This window comes from Sparus aurata, chromosome 15 (genome assembly GCF_900880675.1).
Source record: "Sparus aurata chromosome 15, fSpaAur1.1, whole genome shotgun sequence".
Classification (NCBI taxonomy): Eukaryota; Metazoa; Chordata; class Actinopteri; order Spariformes; family Sparidae; genus Sparus; species Sparus aurata.
Window position 1 is genome coordinate 15,595,093 of NC_044201.1, and position 21,467 is coordinate 15,616,559.

A 21,467-nucleotide genomic window follows, 5' to 3' on the forward strand; every position below is an offset into this window, starting at 1 on the left:
TGGAGAAGTAAAACATATGAAAAAGTAATACAAAGTTTTTTGTGGCTCCAGAGGAAGCTGAATGCAAAAATTGCCTCCCATAGTACCACTCAGTATGTACTCTGTATTGTGGGTAATGTAGGTGCCAGGTTTTAAAAAGGGAAAAAGAATATGAGGGATAAAAAAAGGCCAAAATTTATCTCCCAATGTTCCAGTTTTACAGGGTGCAATGCTAGACCAGTGGACTGCTTCTCAAAACCGGGTGCCCACAACATAACTGCTGAGTGACAACACTGGAGGCAATGTATCAGATTACATGCAGCTTCCTCCGAAGCCACCGAAAGCTGTACAGTATGTTTTCACATATGCAGTAGTACTCCCCAAGACCTGTACACACACTTGAATGTGTGAAATTGGTGGAGTTACCCTTTAAAGACTCCTCGTTGGATGATGGAAAGTCAGCAGTGCCAAGTGTCTCTGAGACCATTCTCACCGCAGAATGCCCTGAAATAAACGCTGACAGGGATGACACTGGATATTTCTCCTGATGTGAAACAGTTTCTTGGGTCATAGTCAGCTGACGTCACACAGCCAGCAGACTCTGCGGGTGATGCGTATGAGTCCCACTCCGCAGATGAAACACTTGCCGGGCTGCTCAGGTCTGACCCAACCTGCAGGTACTCCGGCCTGTGTCCGTGCAGGTCGGCCATGCGCAGAGTCTCGGTCAGAGCCCAGATGTAGTTGTGGGCAAAGCGCAGAGTTTCGATCTTGGTCAGCTTGGTGTCGTCGGGCAGTGTGGGCAGGATGCTCCTCAGCGTGTCCAGAGCGGAGTTCAGGTTGTGCATCCGGTGGCGCTCCCTGTCGTTGGCCTTCATTCTGCGCCTGCCCCGCTGACCTGACTTCTCACACCTGCCTCTGGGTTTTAGATTCTTCATCGAGGAGGCCTCCCCTCCGATCACAGACAGCGGTTTTCTGGGCAAAGTTTCACTTGAGTCGCCGGCTTCATTGACTTGGTGGCGAACAGAAAACCTGCTGAGCGTCAGTGCGTCGGTGGATGCGCGCAGGTCACCGGGGACGCACTGTGTTTTAGGAGACATCGTGTGCAAATATAAGGGAAATATAATCAAAACCCTGATGTACCTACAGAAGTGCAAAAAGAAAACCACCAATTAAGTCTTTAAAAATCACAAAAAACAATTTTGTATTTAGAAAGGTTTCCTTTTTTTAAACTTCTGAAAGTCTAAATCATATTTCCAATTTTTTTCCACAATCCTCAAACATCTTGATAAATCTACCATTGTGCTGAGAAGTTTCCACTTACTTCCGGTTCAGTTTTTGACCTCTTTAAACAGTTTGAGATAAAAAAAAAAAATGAGGCAGAATAAACATAATTGCACTGCTATCTAGAAAACGTATCTGTAAAAGATCAAATTCCAGATAAAAAAGAAGAAACCCGACCTGTATGGATATATTTTTACTTACTTGACAGGTGATGCTCGGAGGAAGAGACAGCCAGTCTTGTAGCTGGAGGCAGCAGACAGTGTATAGGTGCAGCTGACAGTGAGGGATGGATGCGCATCTCTGTATTTTATATGGCCTTTATCTTATCTTTTTGCGCGGTGGACGCCTGAATCAACAGCGCCTGTCAAGTGGCCAATCAGCTTCCAGGCGGCGCGTCCTTCACCCTCCACCCCCACCTCTCTCTCATTCTTCACACTGCTGTATTTCTTTTTGTATTCTTTGTCATTTTCAATCAAATGCATGGATGCATGAATGCAGAACGTGTGCCAGATGAAAAAATGACCACATTTTATTTTCTGAGAGAAATCTGGGAGAGAAAATCAACTATTAAGTTTGTCTGAGGGCAATGTTTCAAAATCAGGGAGCTGCTGCTTCGTTGGGGATTTTATTGTAACTTTTCACATTTTGTTCATTATATGCTTATAACATCTTGTCAGCCACGACCTAATCTCTCAGAGCCAATGTTGGACATCTTAACGAAACACTTGGGAGGCTTTATCTCGGGGTACGCGCTTGTTTCTTGATACACAACGCAGTGAGCTGCACTGTATTAGCCAGGGTGCAGGAGCTGGATTGTTCCAGGTACAAAAGAAAAAAGCATTGATTTAAACTAAAGAAATACATAAAGGTATGATATAAACATGTATATCTTCTTTACGCACACAAACTCTTCAACCACCATTCAACTATTTTAAACCATAGAGCGACTCTGGACGCGAGTGTCGATGATAAAGTGTTCAGCTCCATCGGAAGCGCATAAAGTAAGTCATTTTGGGGGAGGGGGGTTTTCGTTTTTTTATTATTTTTTTTATTTGTCGTTAACAATAATGTCTCTATGTTACTAAAGAGATCCTGGCAAGACCTTTAAATTGGGCTGGTTGTCGGATTTTTGTGCGCAAATGCAGTAGAACTGCAGGGAATTATTCATATGTATTTGCATTTCTTTCCAGAACGTTTTTATTCCGCGAGGTGTGGGTCTGCAAATGATCAAATCCCTGTCCTTAAGGATAGTTGTAAATGCCACATTTTACGCACTGAAAATATTGGCACATGCCATGCTGAGGACATGGTGGTCATGGTAACTTGGCAAACTGGCTTAAAAAATCTACTTCAAGTGCATCACAGTATTGAAAAGTGAGGGGAAAACCACAGCATCTCAGTGTTATTTTTATATAAGTAGTTTATTATTAAGTATGTAGTTGCGTATTTTTGATTGTGCGCACATCACATGATCTGGTTGGTTTTAAAGAACTTTAATATGCTAAACGTTGGCTCTCATCTGAGTGTTGCCAAGAGTTATTCTAATGAGTAACTTATCTCTTTGTTAGCTCGAAAAAACTGATCTCTATCAAAGAAAATATCATTTTTAATGACACATGGATTTGGACAAACATTTGCTTAATGCGTTTGTGCGCAAAGCTCCGGTGGTTGGACAAAGGCAATTACGCATGGGCCCCCCGAACAAAGATCATGTGAGAGGGTGAAACCTGTTGTGTGAACTGATAGTACAAAGGTTCTGGTTGTGTGTCATAACAATAAAAGCTCGATTCCTCCCGTAATGTGAGCCTGTATGTGTGCGCTATGACATCTCCAAAAACATGTCCACTTTCGCCACAACTCAATTGCGCATTGCAACTTTTATAATTTAACATCACTTTTAGAGCATTAAAGATTAGTAAAATATGGCAACGACATGCAGACACGTGTCAGCTCCCGCGAGGGGGAGAGGGGGAGCGTGGCAGAGCTCAAACGTGATTTACAGTTGCCAACAAAGGATCACAGAAAGCTCTCCTTAACTTTCTGTCTAAATATGTGTTTTGGGAACAATCTGATAACCATATGCTTTCAATAAACTGGACAAATACACCAGGGAGATACGAGATGGTGCCGTGCTGTTATAAAAGGCACGAAAAGTCTAAAGTAAACTAAATATTACCACTTCACAAATAATCATTGATGCCAAATCCATATTCGGATATCATGGACAGGTGTTGGTTTGAAGTTGTCAGTCTCTCTCCTTGATTTTTATCAGTGTGCTGTAGTGTCCTGCTTGTTATGCAAAGTATAGGCAAACATAAGCGCCCAGTTGCTGTGGAAATAGCAGATATCGGAGCAGACTTGGTTCGAAAAGTGATTTAACAATATTTAACAATAAACTGAGCAAGCTCCGGAGCAGGTGATACCTGCCCGATGCTCCTGATTAATACTTCCTCTACTACTTCACTTTATAGTCTCCTTTGCTTATTTATTAAACGAAATCTATTTATTATTATTTTAGCAAACAGAGGTACCAGGTGGGGCTTTATTTTCGTCCTCAGCTTTTTGTTTGAAGGACGTTTTGAGGGGGGCAATCAAAGTCCAACAACTCGCTGACCAGATTGTTGTCATCCCAAACTCGCAGCGGAGCCATTCAATGTGCCCCCCTCCTCTTCTTCTTTCTGGCAAAGAGCTGCCGGGAGAGAAAGAAAGAAAGAGGAAACTTCCTCAAGAAAGGAAAAACATCTTAAAAACATTTAATTGCAACCTGGATGCCATATGTACACCTCTTGTGAAACCCCTCAACAATGTGACTGGCTTTTAGAAAGTATGGAGTGCGCCTTTGGAGACGTGTGCGCTTTTGGAGAGGTGCGCGCGTCGTGACCAGAATGACCCCGAACACACTTTAAACAAGAAGTAATTCACTTTTAATGTGCTTTGGAGTTTCCTTTCACAAGCAACGCATTGTACCTCTCACCCCAGCTTTTAAAGACAGTGTACACCAATTACAGCGGAATAGCTGTCCTATGGAAGCAGTTTGTCTTTCTGTAATGATTGGAGATTTTAAGCACGAAGGGGGCTGTGGCTGCAAGTCGCTTGTGTTCATTAGTGACTCTGTGGATAAAAAGAGCAAATGGCCCAAAATATAAGAGGCGATGTAACATTAAGGTTACGGTCATTTATTCATTTATAGTCTATCTGCTAAAGATTAATATTTTGACTTTTAAATTTTTCTGTTTAAAAAAAAACTCATTTACCAGGAGGTCTTTCAATTACAACATAGGCAGAAGGTATTTTGTAAACTTTTTTTTTTGTACTCTGTGTTGCGCTCATAAATAAACAATTAATGAAACATAGTCATAAGCAATTATTGATTTAACTGACTGGTGAGGACTCTAGATCAACATAGATAAAGTGAAATCAACAGGAGGATTAATCAATTAATTAATCGATTAATTAATTTATTAATTAATTAAAACCAGCCAACCCTGTGGTTTGAAAGTATTTTTCAAGAATCACAATTAGCCTAAATTCAAATCTTCCGAGAAAGTTTTCTAACAAAAAATAAACGTCTTTAATTTTGACCATTTTAATGCTTTTGAAGATCAGTGGTGCTGTGATGAAAACATAGTGTACAAACTATCCAGGGTTATTTAACCACTTTGGACCTTTACCAGCTCAATTAAAGAGTGTATAAAGGATAAAAAAAACAAAAAACTAAAAAACAAAAAAACCAAACCAAAACAGCAGCCTGTCATATATTTGCAGCCAACATGTGCACCATAGGCTGAGCTCACTGACTTATTGTTTCACAAACGTTGGTCCGTCATTACATTATTTGTATTGTTTTGGTGTCCTTTATTCTCATTTTATCCCCATGTCTGGTTCAATTTTCTTTTATAAAGCACTTAGAAACTTTATCTTAAAAAGGGGCTGAATGAATAAAGTGTAATATTGTATTAGCTCCTCAGAAAATAAAAGTAATACAACAATTCCTTGGTCGTTCTTACATTTTCACTTTATCTGTCTATGTTCAACATAAGTATAAAAGTAAAAACACAAACAAACAAAAAAAACAACTTTCTCTTTAACAGACTGGAATCTGTCTCAGCCAGACAAAGTATCTGCAGCCTGTGTCTTCATCATATTGTTGATGTCGCAGGTGTAGTTGCAGTACCGCTGCTCGGCTGCTGTGCGGCGCTATTTTCACTCTAAAAAGAAAACAACATTTCACGTTATAAAAGCAGGACCACGTGGTGCCTTCAGGTGATGTCGAAAATATCCTGGGGTAAAAAAGTGGCGATACATCAAAATAACAGTCTCACATCCATTTTATTTGTTTTACTCAAAGTCAGAGTTACCTTTAAGGACACAGTCTCTGTATTTTTGTTTGAGAATTAGGGGGTTTTGGCACTCTGTAGGTACCTAGTGAATTGTATCGACTGGTCCCAATTTTCAATTTTAGAAGCATTTTTCCTCTCACAATTTGGCCAATAAATAGAATATGATAAGAATTATGCCACGAAGAAGTCTGTTTTTATTGGTCATGAGAAGTTGATGCTTTAAAAAAAGGTTTTATGTATGCGTTATTCTATTTTTAATTTCTATTTATCTTTGTATTTATTGCTATTTATTGTCAATTCAATCTTGCTTTGAATCTGTTTGTATTGTTTTTGAAGAATTCAAGATCAATATTTCTACCAGAAACTGCCAGGTACTGAATTGTTCTATGTAGTTACAAGAAAGATGATGCTGTTGTTTTCGAGGTAAAGGCCCTGGCTCGGCTTCACCCCAGTATTTCTAAAATCCTGGCTATGGGCCATGTTTAAGTTGTTGTTGTTTTTGGTGAGGGCACTGAAATGCCTCGGAGTTGGATTTTACGACAGCATTTAAATGCGGCACCAGGTCTTTGCTAACTCACCCAGTGGTGGGTGTCAAACCGCGCGGCGCTCCGCTCTCACAAACAGCAGATCTACACATCACCTGCGTCACACGGAGGCCATGTTCTCACGTGGTCGGACCTATCCACGCACTGTCAGATCCGCTGCTGCTCAGGCCGCGCGCAGCTATGTCAGCCTGTTGGCTACTTCCTGAGTCGAGGCTAGCTTGTGCTGTGTTTGATAGTAGCATATAGATGAGAGCCCAAGACTCAGAGCAGGCTGCTGGAGGTCACTTTCCCGACTAGCAGACGAGAAAATAGGGCTTTCGGCGAGAGCTACCTCGACAACATGGATTACTGGGTAGGTGTTGCTTCACTTTAGTCTCTTTATTTTTCTCTCCCCCACATTAAACACAGGACGGTGGCAGTGCCGCTACAAGACGCTCGAAGAGGAGAAGAGTTGTTTATCAATAGTGAAGTGAGCTAATGAGCCGACTTGTTTTGCTCTCAGGGATGCTCCAAGTCCACAAACAGTGTGTCTGACTGTGACTTGTTATTAAAGCCTTGTGTTACAAATAAATGGCTTGTTTTGAAACAAACATTCAACTTACATTAATTCTATGGCTCCTGAGATGAGACACTTTACATGAAATGAGCCATAGTATAATAAGACAGTAAAGAAAGTAGCTTAGTCCACTGTGTTGCCTGTGTATAGATTCCTGTTATGCTACTATTAAGTCAAAACCTACTTTTGTCTTTGATGAGGTGCCTGCTGTGTGCTAGAGCCCCCTTCCTATTGTTTACTGTAGCACCCACTGTTTAAAATTAGAGATCCTGCTCTGTTCAATATAAAGCTGCAGGAAGTTTTAAACAAAGCACTACTCTTAGTCCTGCCGCTAGAGAGCTGTTGAGATTTGTGGGATTTTCCTTAAAGGAGCAGAATCAAGTTTTGCTGATAGCAGACGTCAGACAGAGGAGCCAGCACTAGAGGGCAGCTGCATGTCTGACAATATATAGATCTGCTGCCAATGCAAAATCAGTCTCCAAACTGTGTCACAGTCTGGACTCCCTCAGGTCAAATCCAGGAAGAGAAAGAGGAAGTGACTCTAACAGCTTGATTTTGATTTTGGGCCTAAATGTCAGCTCATTTCACGAATGCCCTGAGGCTCTGAGGACAACCTCCCACAGCTGTAATTATCCCCCCTCGAATGATTTCTGGATCTGTCTTTGACAACAAGCCACGGTGATGTCGTGCGTGCGCTCATAGTGTGTTTTCCCTTGATGTATCCAGGAGCAGCCGACTCACACACCCCAGTACATTTCCATGAGAACATGACCTCCCCTCAGAGACAACAAAAGCTCTCCTTACAGAATAGTCAAATGCTGAATGAAGGGGAGCAAAGGAATGGGCGTCCACTGCTCGACAATGAGGTGGACAATGCTGCTAGTCTGCAAGTCTTTGTGTGAAGTCTGTATAAGTTTTCCTGAGGCAAAGTTACAACTGAATGGTTTGGAAGAAGTGTGGGTGGACAGAAAATGTGTTGGATAACCAAAAGAGGACTGTATCTTGGCCTTTGCACACATGTTAGATAACACAATTTAATCTTTTCTTTATGACCAATACGTGGCACAGTCGCTGATAGGCTTTACACCTTTACTCGACATTTAGATATAGACATTATTATAAAAACTCCCAGCCTCCCAGTCCATACACATTAATGTCTTATTTTTTCCGTTGCTTCCCACTCTGCTTTGTGCAGCCGATCTGGCTAAACCTGTATAAGAACACACTATCCAGACAGGCAGGTATGACAGCTGCAGCCTGGGCAGGGGGCGGACACCTGTGGCTCACCGACAGTCTTCCACTGAATTTCCATTCACAATAAAACACTTGATTTTCTCAGCATCAAACTCTTTACGTTTTAAATTTTCACTGTTAGTGGATGATGCTCTGATTGATAAGGCTGAAATAATAACTCACATTCTTTCAGGTGGAGACCATGACTGAGAAACATTCAGACATAATTAAGACAGTATCTTAATTGGGAGGGTTATTTCAGGCAGACTAGGCTGGAATTAGTTAAGATATTATCATTGAACCTTAAGCTTTCCTCCATGTGATTGTGCCTCAGATGGAGAAACAAGCCCTCTTGCTATCAGGCTGTTGTCATAAAAGCACAACTCAGGAGAGATAATGAAAAAGATAATTTTGCGGCACCTATGGATCAGGATTCAGAACATATATCTCAACATTTATCAGTTATCAGACTTGCTGGATGTACAATATCATTTATATATTGTCTACTTTACTTTTTATTTATATCCTTATCTTTATCTCTTGTTTCCATTCATGCTGTATTTCTATTTCTACTTTGCACGGAGCATCTGGAACAAAAACAATTTCCCCCGGGGGTTAATAAAGTATTCTGATTCTGATTCTGATTCTGATAGTGCTGTCTATATGTCTATATAGACTAGTCCGTATGTCCACTTCCTGTCTTGTCTGATCCTGATTGATTGCAAAACATCCCATCAGCTGGCTGGATGTGTTGTTGGCAGTCTGGTACGTGGGCGGAGTCGGGTGAGAGTGATCTATTTAGCTCCAAGCGTATTTTTCTCACACTCACCTGGAGAACCAAGAGACGACCGTCTGAAAACCTGCTGACAGTATTAGTGTGGGAGCTTCTCTGTGGGTCTGACAATGTCTTCTGATGTAAGTGCTTTAATTTGGGATTTCTGATATCGGGTTATATATGAACAAAACTGACCACTAACCAGCAGTAATATACATGTTAATAGTTGTTTCTATCGTCGGATTTGAACATCTTTGGAGCTGTAGCTACTAATCAATTAATTGGCAACTATTTTGATAATCGACTTTTAGAAATTAGGTAAAAATTCTCAGATTACAGTTTCTTAAATGTGAATATTTTCTTTACTCCTCGGGTGACAGTAAACTCGATATCTTTGACATTGGTCTATAAAATGTCAGACAATTTTGGAAAATGTTGACAAACAACTAATTGTTCAATCTAGAAAATCATCGTCAGATTTACGGACAATGAAAATAATTGTTTTCTAGACATTTTTAACTTCAACATGTTGGGTATCTATGTTCTAGAACTGGGCACAGCTTCGTTAAAAAGTTACTTTTTAAAGTAAATAGTTACAAAGCTAATTTTCCCCTAAAGAGTGCATTGTTGGAGTCAGTCAGTGTTTTGAAATCCAAGGCATGTTTTTAAGGAATTTTAAGGCAAATCACTCTTTGTTTTTTTTTTAACTATTCTAGTTTGCTGTTCACTTAGACCAGTGCTCTTGCTTGGTTGGAATGAAAAGTTGCAGCCACAGTGGCCCTTTACTGGATCAGTTTGACACCACTTAGACTATAGATGTTGAATGAGCAGCATGGCATTTACAAAGATGCAATTGGAGTGACTGAATGAATAATATATTGCACATCAAGGTTTCGGGCTTGAGTTACAGTATTTTATGAGATATTATACTATCATTTAATGTCCATATGTCTGCTCATGAATACATAGGAGCAAGTGAAGTACGTCATTTCTGATTCTCAAATGTTCCTCATAAATTCATTGGAATTTAATTCTAAAAACAAATGGTCATGATGGAGTCAAATGATGACTAACTTTCATCATCTACAGGGTTTACAATCATTACTTCCCCTTATTTCTTTAGTCACGAGAAAAGATGTATCAACTGACATATTTGCAGTGATGTAAGGTTTTGTGGGTTTTTTTGCAATTATGGCAATTATGTGCTGTCTGTCACAAAACCCATAAAATCCAACATATTGTAACACAAAAAGCATAAATTATGGTGCTAAAATGATGTTCTGCGCCCATAAAATCTTTTGTGAATCCAAAACAAGCTTCACATATTGTAACAGATGCATGTGTTTGTGTGTCCAGAGTGCCTTGGAAGTGTACAAGGAGATGCTCCTGTTGTACCTGGAGGAGGGCCGGCGACAAGTCAACTCCCGCTGCGCAGAACTGGAGCCATGGCAGATCATCGGAGCCACTTTCATCACCACGCTGGGAGCAGTCTGGATCAAAGGCTTCCTCTTCCAGCACGAAAGTAATATTTCACACGTGATGCATGGGTAGAAAGTAGACCTGCTGGGAACTAAATCAGGTGCTAACACATGGAGGCCAGGCCATGTTCACAAAACTTTTGGAGTCAATGCTCCTTTTCAGCTGGTTTAATAATGTGTGTGTTCGGTTGCCAAACTGTCATTTTCTGTCATTTTCTCTGAGCTTCTTACATGAGGTTTGACCTCTGCAAATCTCCTGTTTGGTGTTTCAAAATGTGGTCTGAGCAAAGAAAGTGAATAGCTTCCTGGTAGTTTCCCTCATAGTCTGACTACTTGTTTCTCCTGTCTGTTTGACTAAGAAAATTCCTTCAATCAACAAGACTTTCTAGATGTGCTATCAATCAATCAGTAGCTGAATTCCTCAGCAGCAAGGTCAGCTCCACCCGTCTGACTTCAGCTCTGAAAGTTGGTCGGAGTGAGGCTTCTTTAAGCAAACGAGTAGGAAAACATGATCAGAATTAAAAGATTTGTGATTACGGCTCCAGATTTCATAAGCCACGTCTTGTCTCGACATGTGATTATGGGTCATAGTCAGCTGTTTAATGTTTGTGGTTGCATGCGTGCCAAACTTCTCATCACAGCTGTTGCCTTTGTGTTTTTGGCTAATAGGTCTCAAGTCCCGGATCAAGAAGCAGTGCTTTCGACTCATCAGAAAAATACCCTTTGTTGGGGGGAAGGTACGTATCAGTGGTGAATCTGTTCCTTCTTTTCTCAGCAGCTGTGCGCTGATTGTACTGTCTGAGGCTCTTATGAGTCATTCTTGGATGACTGAGTAAAGCAGGCTGCAGGGAGGGGAGGGGGTGGTTCAGACCTTTGGCACACTTAACATCATGCAATGGTGATAACAGTCGGTTACTTCTGGTCACTTTCAGATTTTATCAAAACTGTAGCAAAAGTGTTGCTGGTGGACATGTTGTCACGTTCAGTCTGAAACACAGTTACTTCACATTCACTCATTTTAGGGAATGATATGCTTTACTTGACTGTTGTTTTTACTGCAGAGACAGTCGATGCCTATAAATGAACTTCGTCCTCTCTTTACAACAGATTCAGAGCCAGCTCAACAAGGCTTTGGATGACATGTCTGCCAGTCTCTGTACTCTGAAGGAGGGGATGAGCTACACTAAACAGCTGCCCTCTAAAGGCCTCTCTCAGAGCCAAGTGCTGGATAAAATCAGAGAGTACGAGACTCTGAGTAAGTCATCATTCATTCCTGAGCTTCAGGGTTCATTATCTGTTAAGATGACTGTCTGAAAAACTATTTCCGGTCCACATTACTTTTGAGAAAACTGGTGGCCCTTTCCTTCATATTTCTTTGGGAAAAACAGAGATTTCTGTCATTACAGATGAGGTGAAGTGGGAGAACGGATGTGTGTCCGGTGCAGTCTATTGGGGCGATGAAAAACTGACCAAGCTCCTGGTGAAGGTATGCATCTTTGTACACATCTCTGGACTTTGGCATTCCAAGCACCAATTGTCAAGGTTGAATGTTAATACATTTGACCAAAAACTCCTGTTTTTGCCTTTTAAGGTTTAATGTGTCATGTGTATGTCAGAATTTAGAAATTTGAGGTGGCTGATATTTTGTGTTTCATGTTACTTTTTTTGTTGCCAGGTATATGGAGATTTTGCATGGAGCAACCCACTTCACCCAGACATCTTCCCTGGTGTAAGAAAGATGGAGGCAGAGGTTGTCAGAATGTCTTGCACACTCTTTCACGGTGGACCTAACTCTTGTGGCACAGTGAGTTATCATAGACGCTGGCACAAACATTGTATAAGTTAAGGATGGAAGTACATAAAGCATTCATTGATTTAACCAAAACAACTTTCTGTCTTTTTGTCCAGGTTACTTCAGGGGGAACTGAGAGCATCCTGATGGCCTGCAAGGCTTACAGAGACATGGCGTATGAACGAGGTGTCAAATACCCCGAAATGTAAGAGGAGCTTTATTAAGGCTGAAGAATAATTTCAGCCATTTGTCTACCTAGGTCTTGCATAAGTTTGCTATGAAGTTTGAATTAAATACTTGAAGACAGGCGCCAATTTTAAGGCTTGTTCTTGACTTGTGTTTTCCACAGAATTTCTAACATGTTTGTGGGTTTTTTTTTTTCAGTCTTGCTCCTGTAAGTGTCCACGCAGCCTTTGACAAAGCAGCACACTACTTTGGGATGAAGCTCATTCACATTCCCCTAGACAAAAAAACTATGAAAGTTGACGTGAAGGTGAATATGCAGTGCACATAGTAGCTAGTCGACAGCTATTCTTAGACGTTGGTTGTTATTTATGTTGTTTCTTCTCTTTCAAGGCAATGAAGAGAGCCATCACCAAGAACACCGCCATGCTCGTGTGCTCAGCGCCTCAGTTTCCTCATGGAATCATGGATCCCATTGAGGAAGTATCAGAGGTTAGAAGTGAACATTTTTCCACTATGAATATGTTCTGAAATGAAAACGGGGAAGTCAAATCTCTAAAACTTTCCCTCGGTCTGTTCCAGCTGGCTGTACGCTACAACCTCCCGCTGCATGTGGATGCCTGTCTGGGAGGTTTTCTCATTGTCTTCATGGCCAAGGCTGGTTACAAACTCGCCCCGTTTGACTTCAGGTTAAAAGGTGTTACCAGCATTTCTGCAGACACCCACAAGGTAAGGAGTGGCTATTTTTTCCCTTTAGATCTTTAAAGCTCACCGACTTACTCTTTTCTTACTCTTATGATTTTCCCTTAACCAAAAGAACAAATAGACAAGATTTTAAAAAAAGTTATATTGAATAAAAAAATCTGGAAATATACATTGTACCTGGTATAATGTAATAATTATGGAATTTAAAGTTCAGTGTTTTATTATAACAGGCTTTAGGCCGTAGTTGCATTGTATTTTAACCCTGTACTGTGAACTGTGTGTTCATGTGTTCCTACATTCCTCTCCAGTATGGTTACGCCCCCAAGGGTTCATCAGTGATCCTCTACAGCGATAAAAAGTACCGTCACTACCAGTACTTTGTAGCTCCAGACTGGCAGGGGGGAATCTACGCCTCCCCCTCTGTTGCAGGCTCCAGGCCAGGAGGAATCATCGCCGCCTGCTGGGCCACCATGATGCACATGGGAGAGAGTGGATACATCGATGCAACCAAGAAGATCATTAGCACAGCACGCAAAATCAAAGCAGAGTAAGACACATCACACTTGTTGACATGAAAGCAGAGCTTGTGAATTTCGTATTTCATATGTCATTTATCTTATCAGCATTCATTTGTTATTATTGACAGAATACGCAAGATAAAAAGCGTGACTGTGTTTGGAGATCCAGAGGTGTCGGTGGTGGCAATAGGCTCAGATGTTTTTGATATTTTCCGCCTGTCTAACGCACTGACAACAAAGGGCTGGAATTTGAACACACTGCAGTACCCATCCAGGTATTGTCAAAAGAAAAAATAGTAACATTCATTTTCATCCAAACAAAATTGTAACATTTATGATTAGTCAAGAGTGTAACAAGTGTATGATCTTCTCGCTCGCAGCATCCACATCTGTTGCACAGTTCTGCACACACGGCCGGGTGTGGCTGACCGGTTCATCCGTGATGTCCAAGAACAGGTTGCCATCATCATGAAGAACCCCAAAGAGAAAACCACAGGAATGGTGAGCTAGTTCTGCTTACACACTTGTTCACGTTGCATTAATTCACTGAATATACAGCAAAAGGTTTGAATATAACACAAGTCTTTAAAAGTGTTTGTCTATTTTATCATCCCAGTGTACAAGGACACTGCTGCACTAAACAAGTGGCTATGCTATTACAGAATAAGTACTAATTTAGTTTTAGGTCTTATTTTGTAGATGAACAGAAGCGGCACATCCCTAGGAGGATGTAACTTGAACTTCTGGTCACTCTTCACTTTGATGAATAGAAGAATAAACAAGATAAACCTCACTGCTACTTACTTGCATATTTAAGTTTCCTGTTACACTAATCTGACGTCAAAAAAGACCTTGGTAAAACTTGACGAAAGGACACATTGTGTGTAACCCTTGGTCATGACTACCTACCATGGGAACAAGTTCTCCATTTTATTTTTACCTCTAAACACTTGAAGCCTCCTTAGATTCAGTAAGACAAATGTGAAAGATGCTGAGGCCTTTAAGGTTAACTAACCATGTCAATGCTCAAATTAAATCTTTTATGTCTAAAATGTTCTACCACAATGACCAAACTTGTATCACACCCTGCAAGTTATTTAGAGAGAAACAAGCATTTAGAAAATTACATTGTTTAAAATGCTGTTATTTAACTCTCATCTATATTTAAGGCCAAACTTTAATCTAATCTTTCAACGGTTGGTAAATACAGGCGAGTGTGAGACAGTACAATATCTATTTGTACTGCAGCGTTACAAACCATGTGAAAAATGTTTACCAGGCTCTACTGTTTACTACGCTGTTGATACACGTGGCATTTTGTTTTCGTCATCGACTCAAATCATTACAAACATGCAAACTGCATGAGCAGTTGTGCGTTTTTAAGTAGTGGAAACTCCACCCAACTGGCACAAACCTGCTTTGCACCAGTCAGGTTGGTTAAGGGCACACCCATGAATTACGCATCACCTTCACTTTAATAATAGAAATGAAAACAAAAGCGGAACATAGAGTTAAATCCTACAGAGAAATGCATCCTGAGATTACACTGACATACAAATAATACGCAAAATTAAATCAATTGAATGTCTTTGTGTATTTTAAGTTGTAGGAATATATTTTTTTATATAATTTATGTGGCAATTTTAGTCAGGTTTTGTCTTCCATGCACACAGTTCTTCACTCTGTTTTCCTTTACCTCATGTTAACTAGAAAAAATGCAGTAGGCTAACTGGGGTGGGTTTTCAGACTAAAAAATCCCCCTGGTAGGCACAAGAGAGTTGCAGGGGTTTGCGGAGGGAGAGAAATTAGGTAAAGGTACTAAAAGGTGAAATAAATGGGTACAGCGCTCTAAAAACAAACAGGAAGTTAGTTATGATCAACACAGTCTGCAGTTGGGGCCACTGCAGAGGCTCGGACACACAACCTACAGAGAACATTAAGATACTTTAAGACCATTTGAGCCCAGTTGCCACAATTTCTGCTATAAAAGGCACTCTGATGAGATTTGAATACACAGACTTGATGCACATATTTTTAGATTCAGTATTACTCCAGTTTGTCTGAGGGGCAGTGGTGAGTGTCAGACTTTGAAAACCTCTGTGCCAACCTCTCCATATACAGCTAAGAAAAAAAATCTGCTCTCAAGGGGTTGTTGAAAGGTATGCGGGGAGATGTAGGAGCAGAACAGTAACAGAAGCTCAAGTAGTCAAGACAGGGTTGTAAGTGGGTGCACCAAGAAAAGTAAATAATCAAACACTTCCTTAAATGTTCTGAACGCTACGGTCTGATGATTTTGTTGTGTTAAAGGATACAAGTGTGTGATTTATTTTATTACTGGTGTAAACTCACTCATGTCTTCCTGCTGCTTCAGGGAGCGATCTACGGCATGGCCCAGTCCATCCCAGACAGATCCATGGTGACAGAGATCTCCCAGGGTTTCCTGGACTGTCTCTACAGCACTGAGGTGGCCAAGTCAAACAACAGCCACATGAACGGCAACGGCAAAGCCCACTGAAGCAGGACTGGGCCCTCCCAGCTCGAACCCGTCGCACGCAGAGGAACACGCTTGCCTCCTCCCAGAGTTAATCGCTCAATGGTTGCCTTATCTTGCATACGTACAGCATATGGAAAAAACATCTGCAAAGATCTTTGAAGCACAAGCCATCGTCATTTGAATCAGCCCAGAGAGGTGTGAGAGAAGAAATGACTGGTTCCAAACATGTTTTTGTCTTTTAATTTGATGTTATCAATGTAGTGGATGTGTGTGAGTTTGTGTGTTATTTGTTTAAAAAGTCCATTTCAAGTTTAGCTTTCTTTAAATGCATACGTCTGTCATAATCTTTATTTTTTTTATGTCAGAACATTTCAGCATGCTTCACTCTATGTGATGAATCAGCAGAAACACAGACCACTGAAAGCTTGTTAGAAGCACTGTGCTGCCCTCTAGCATGGCACGTGACGTACTGCTCTAGACCGGCTCTTCATGCGTAGAGCAGCCTGTCAAAGGTGTTATCATGTACTAGTTCTCTGGAAAACGGCATTTATACTGTAAAAGCACTGCAAAACCCTGACAGGAGCATATCAGGTTAATCTGTAAATCACTTGAAACTGCAGTTCTGATGTAATGGTAGAAGTGTGTCTGTAAGCATGATCGCGCATGTCCTTGTTTGTCAGTACTTGATGATATTCATTTAGTTTTGCGTCTGCATTCCTGTTCCATCGCAGTGTTTGGATTAGTAGGCAGAGGGAGAATGATTAGCATTGTGGGAGATTTTATTGCCATTAATATTCCATTTGATTATCTTTAGATTTAAATTGGGAGAAGTTGCAACGTGGGCATGAATATCTTAAAAAATGGCTTCCGGACTTTTGTTTATGTTGTTTGTTTTTCAAAAAAGGAGAAGGGCTTCTTTTTTCACACAGTAGCTGAAACGCAACAAAAAGTGTAACATCCTTTAACAGACTGGACTGAAGACTGATTCCAACCCTGGTCTAGAACTTAATATTTCCTCTATAGTCACCTGTGTACCACCTTGTTTTAATAATTTGTCTCCTAATTCAAACTACCTCAGTCTGTACTCAATGCAAATATCATTTATTCATCCATTGAAACACATTCTAACAGGGGAACCATTTCTGCCCTGATTAACTTTACATTGTTTAGGTATTTGACTGTACTCCAAGTGTTATTAGACATACTGAAACTGAAAGAAAACAGAGTCACTGTGATGGAGGTTTTCCTTGGACGGACTCATTCCCAGCTCTGTCTGATACATGGATATATTCAGTTAAATATCCATTCAGCAGGATATTTACACATTAACAAACAGGTTGACAACTTAACGACACATATTGTAACACCAAAAGGACCTTTTATCGTTCTTTTCTTTCTTTCCTAATATTGCTTGTTGAAATTGTGTATTTCCATGAAATTATTTCCATGTCTGTGCAATACGTAACTTTTCCTTTTATGAAGTGAAATGAAGGGGAATTCTCTATTACTGTTTAAGAGGTAAATCATTAGAAGCATAGCATTGAATGATAGCATATCCGCCTTGTTAGAGTAATTTAACCATTCGTGTGACCACAGGGTGTTTTATTAATCACTCTAATTTGTGAGTCTGTTTTGTGACTTGTGTTTTCAAGTTTAAAGAGATTAGGTGTGAATGTATGTAGGGTCTTTCATGTGCGGGGATTTTTTTTTTTTGTTGCATCAAAGAAAGAGGACGTAACACCCCCACAAACGATCATCATCATTTGTCCATTCATCCTTAAGTACATTGCCCAACAGGGTGTTGAAACCCATGCAAAAAAAGAGACTTTGCCAATAATGACCCATCCCGTTTGTAAAAATTGTGATGATTGAATGACCCAAAAAAGTCTCCTTTGATTTGAAAAATTATCTCTCTTTTCCTTTTTTAGACATTATCTGAAAGTGACTACGCGCATACAGGTCTGCAGAGAAAATCTATCCTGTTCTGTGTTGTTGTAGGTTTGGTGACATTATGTAGCAATAATGAGCGTTCACCTCTGTGCCTTCAGAGGTTTGAACTCATGATGTCATAGCAGATTTTCCTCAGGGAATTGGCTCCATAACAGCGGCATAATTAAAGGTCCACTGGCCTTTCAGACATACACAGGTGGACATTGACCTTCAAGTATAATGCAATCAAATTACATCCTTACATCAGTCTTAAAATGTTTAATTTTAGTACTGGATTGCATTATCTTTTATGTTTCCTGTATGACTGTTGTCCACCACTACTGTACACTATGTCATCATGTGAGGCTCTGAATGTAAAAGGTTTAAAGATTTTTGTTTAGTCTCTGTTCATGTCAGACTGTAACCTTGTTTAGCAAATGTATTTTAAGTTGGGAAGCACCTGCTGCTTATTTTTTAGAAAATGATGCATAGTAAACGCTGTTAACCCACTTAGAGCAGTTAACACAGTTGCACTCTTCGCTGACCACAGCAGATGTCTACATTGTTGTGTTTTCAATAAAATGCATTCAGTCTGATGAGAGGAATCATTTCTGGTCATTTTTCAGTTAAGACAAGAACAGTTTGATGGAGAAATAACATTTACTACATTACGGTACAGTACAAAAACATTTGGCACAGAAGGCACAAGTTTTGACAGAAGGACACACGTACCACTCTGAATGTTAACTGTATAAACAAGTTGAATAGTGGCTGAGCCATTATTTGAATGACTTTAATGTGTAAACAGGATTTTAACTATTTACTTTTGGCCAGTAATCTCATTATTCACCAAGCGCAAAATACAAAACATCAACATTTTTTAAAGACATTGGACCCTTTGAAGTCAACTAGAGCTACATTATTCACAATGCATTGAAAGTAATTGTTTCATATTCTTTGGAATTACACGTCACATCCCCAGACGTTTCCTCTCAGTGGAATGAAATGAAAGACTGACTTCCAGAATGACTGATAATGTGTGTCGTTCACATCAGTGACGCCTGGTCAATGAAGGTGGCCATAGTGATGTCGCGCTGGGACAACCCCCCACAGTCATGTGTGCTGAGAGTGATCTGAACCTGAGGGAACAATGGAAAACGGAGCAGAGAAGAAAAACACTGTGAGCATGACACTCACCTTGTGACTAGAACAGACTTCGGTTAAGTTCAGTAAGATGATGCTTTAGTGCAGCCAACTTCGCACAAAGTAAAGACAAACCTCTTTCCCTGCCTCCATGTGCAACAAATTGGAGTTTAAAAGATAAAAGCAGCTGATGTGTCAGCTGAGGCGAAGACCTTTAAAGCAGTCAAAGTGTCATTTGATGTTTTTGTGAGAAAACAGTTGAAAGCCGAGCGCTGTAAGTAGCTGCAGTGAAAGCACAGTTGAAATGTCAGTTCAGATTTTACACTGACATCAACTGAAATGTCAGTTAAAAAGTAAATGTTAAAGTTTGCCATTCTCAAAAAAAAAAAAGTGTAAGCAGAAGATATACTAAAGTTTCATTCAAACACTGATTTCACACTACATGCCTCACTCATGAAGAGGAGTAGTTAGACTTCTTGACCAGAACCTATTAAGTATTTTCATCCTCCACTGATTGATTCACCTGGTCGATGAAAGACCAATATTCACTTCATTTTAGCTTTGATTCAGTCACCACCAACTCCTGATAGAAATATCTGGGCCTGGCTTGTTAGCTGCTAAATACTCCACTATGTGTACCAGCTAGCTGCCAAATATGTCTGTCAGCTAAGTCGGTAGTGTCCAGAGAGTTCATCAAAGCTTTTAGCTGAAACCAACTGCATGCTTTGTCTGGAAGTGAGAATTAAAGTTGCAGGCTGTAAAATCCAATCAATAAGCTGAAAGACACTAAAACCCTGGAAATAGCCCTCCCACTTATCACACTGTTGTTTGGAGGATAGCTGCTTTAGGCCCAGTGTGCTGGATTTTGGCAGATCTATTGACAGAAATAGAATTAAATATTCAAAATTACATTTTCACTCGTGTGTCTTCTGAAACTTAGAATCGTTGTGTGTTTGTAGCATTAGAATGAGCTTTTCATATCTACAGAGAGAGCAGGTTCTTTTCCACAGAGTCCACCATGTTTCTACAGTAGCAGCCTTTTGCATTTTTAGCAGCCACCATAGGGTAGGGTGACACAAGGGATATTCAGTTGGTTGTAATCTACAATGTAATAATAACCCATCTGTTTCTGTAATCTTTTTCAGCAAGGAGTCAGCCAAGCTGTGACGTATTCACTGTTTATAGAATTGAGGATCATAATGTCCTTTTTAAATGACTTTTATACCTTATTATAGACATTGAACCACTCGGGATGATGGTCCATCTTCTCAGCTTGTAAAGCCACTCTGGACATGAAACCAAAAGCCTGAAAGAAAAGAACATCACATCGTAAAATCACACAGCCACGTTTAGATATAACATACAGTAGTTGTGCAGAGTTAAGTGAGATGTTGTGATAAAGTAAGAACCTGATTGAAGTCCTTAAAAATAAACTCTTTGTAAATGGCGTCCCGTCCCACGACCTCCACCCACTGAGCGCTGCGTAGCAGGGGGAGTAGGTGAGCCCTCTCCTCCTCGGTCAGACCCTGAATTTTACCAGCCTGGCGGGACAGAGCAGAGTAATGTTACAGCAGATCTGAGAGGGGCAGCTTCACAAACACAAACTGTGATTGGTTGCACAGGATCCCATCTGGAAACAATGAGAGGCTGCGTTGCTGCTTTAAAAAATAGCTGGTTTAAAGGTATTTGGTGGTTGTGGGTGGGGGTGGGACTCCCTGTCGGTCACTCAGTTATAATCTCGACACATGATGCAGGGTCACATGGACTCATTCATCATGACCCCTGAAATTTAGACTGCCCTGTCAACATTTCATAACACTCCCCAAGTAGATGTCTGACTTTATTGCGCAACCAAGAGGGGACTTTAGAAGGCTTTGTCCACATGAGCGCTCATGGTTACAAAGCAAAAGAACAAACAGATGTCACCACCAGAGCAATGACATCAACTGGTATCATAGCAACACTCTAATCTGCTCAATCAGTGGAGCACACAGACAATACCCACTGGCTTAAACCTTGTCTATTCATCACAACCAGTGGCTTAACACACACACACACACACACACACACACACACACACACACACACACACACACAAACCTTGTGTCATTCTTCTAGCTGCAAAATCATGCTGTCACATATGAGACCTTGTTTTAATTCTCTCTGGACACCTGTAAAACATCATTATCCAGTGGATTCTTAGACTATGAGAGTGACTAAACTTCAACAGGTGTGTGAGGCAGTAAGCAGGCCTGTGTGACACACTAGACACACACACCGTATAGAGGTTGTGTACTCACCATGTTTGCAGAGTGTTTTCATGCACAGAGGTTCAGCTGCAGCTCCCTGTTGCACAGAGGAAAATCTACTGTGGCAGCCAGTGAGAGCAACTGGAATGAATCCGACACACGAGCCGTAGGTCCCGCTTAGCTGCCCCCGCAGAAGCCTGAGCAGAAATCCTCACTGCTGATAGGTTACTCAGCCTCCTGTCAGCACAGGTTTAATCATAAACTGTC

The 21,467-nt window shown here is 40.6% G+C and overlaps 3 protein-coding genes across 4 annotated transcripts; 1 reads left to right on the plus strand and 2 right to left on the minus strand.

Moving 5' to 3' along the window:
* Nucleotides 1-437: 437 nt before the first annotated feature.
* On the minus strand, nt 438-1,539 carry neurog3 (neurogenin 3). The gene is made up of 2 exons (XM_030442214.1): nt 1,462-1,539; nt 438-1,119 (listed from the first exon to the last, which is right to left on the minus strand). The coding sequence occupies exon 2, from the start codon at nt 1,074-1,076 to the stop codon at nt 438-440; it is 639 nt and encodes a 212-aa protein (XP_030298074.1). The 5' UTR covers nt 1,077-1,119; nt 1,462-1,539.
* Nucleotides 1,540-6,331: 4,792 nt separating this feature from the next.
* sgpl1 (sphingosine-1-phosphate lyase 1) lies at nt 6,332-18,405 on the plus strand. Of its 2 annotated transcripts, none has more exons than XM_030441245.1 (14): nt 6,332-6,497; nt 10,066-10,231; nt 10,857-10,924; nt 11,295-11,442; nt 11,594-11,673; nt 11,863-11,991; nt 12,096-12,184; nt 12,364-12,472; nt 12,556-12,654; nt 12,745-12,891; nt 13,176-13,414; nt 13,514-13,660; nt 13,766-13,886; nt 15,757-18,405. In XM_030441245.1, the coding sequence occupies exons 1-14, from the start codon at nt 6,486-6,488 to the stop codon at nt 15,898-15,900; spliced, it is 1,698 nt and encodes a 565-aa protein (XP_030297105.1). In that variant the 5' UTR covers nt 6,332-6,485; the 3' UTR covers nt 15,901-18,405. The 2 variants fall into 2 exon arrangements, with proteins under 2 accessions (XP_030297105.1, XP_030297106.1); XM_030441246.1 differs by lacking the exon at nt 6,332-6,497 and adding an exon at nt 8,722-8,849.
* Nucleotides 18,406-18,449: 44 nt separating this feature from the next.
* On the minus strand, nt 18,450-21,407 carry pcbd1 (pterin-4 alpha-carbinolamine dehydratase/dimerization cofactor of hepatocyte nuclear factor 1 alpha). Its single transcript, XM_030441247.1, has 4 exons — nt 21,252-21,407; nt 20,361-20,492; nt 20,177-20,257; nt 18,450-18,947 (listed from the first exon to the last, which is right to left on the minus strand). Exons 1-4 carry the CDS (start codon nt 21,252-21,254, stop codon nt 18,855-18,857), a joined length of 309 nt encoding a protein of 102 aa, XP_030297107.1. The 5' UTR covers nt 21,255-21,407; the 3' UTR covers nt 18,450-18,854.
* Nucleotides 21,408-21,467: the final 60 nt, after the last annotated feature.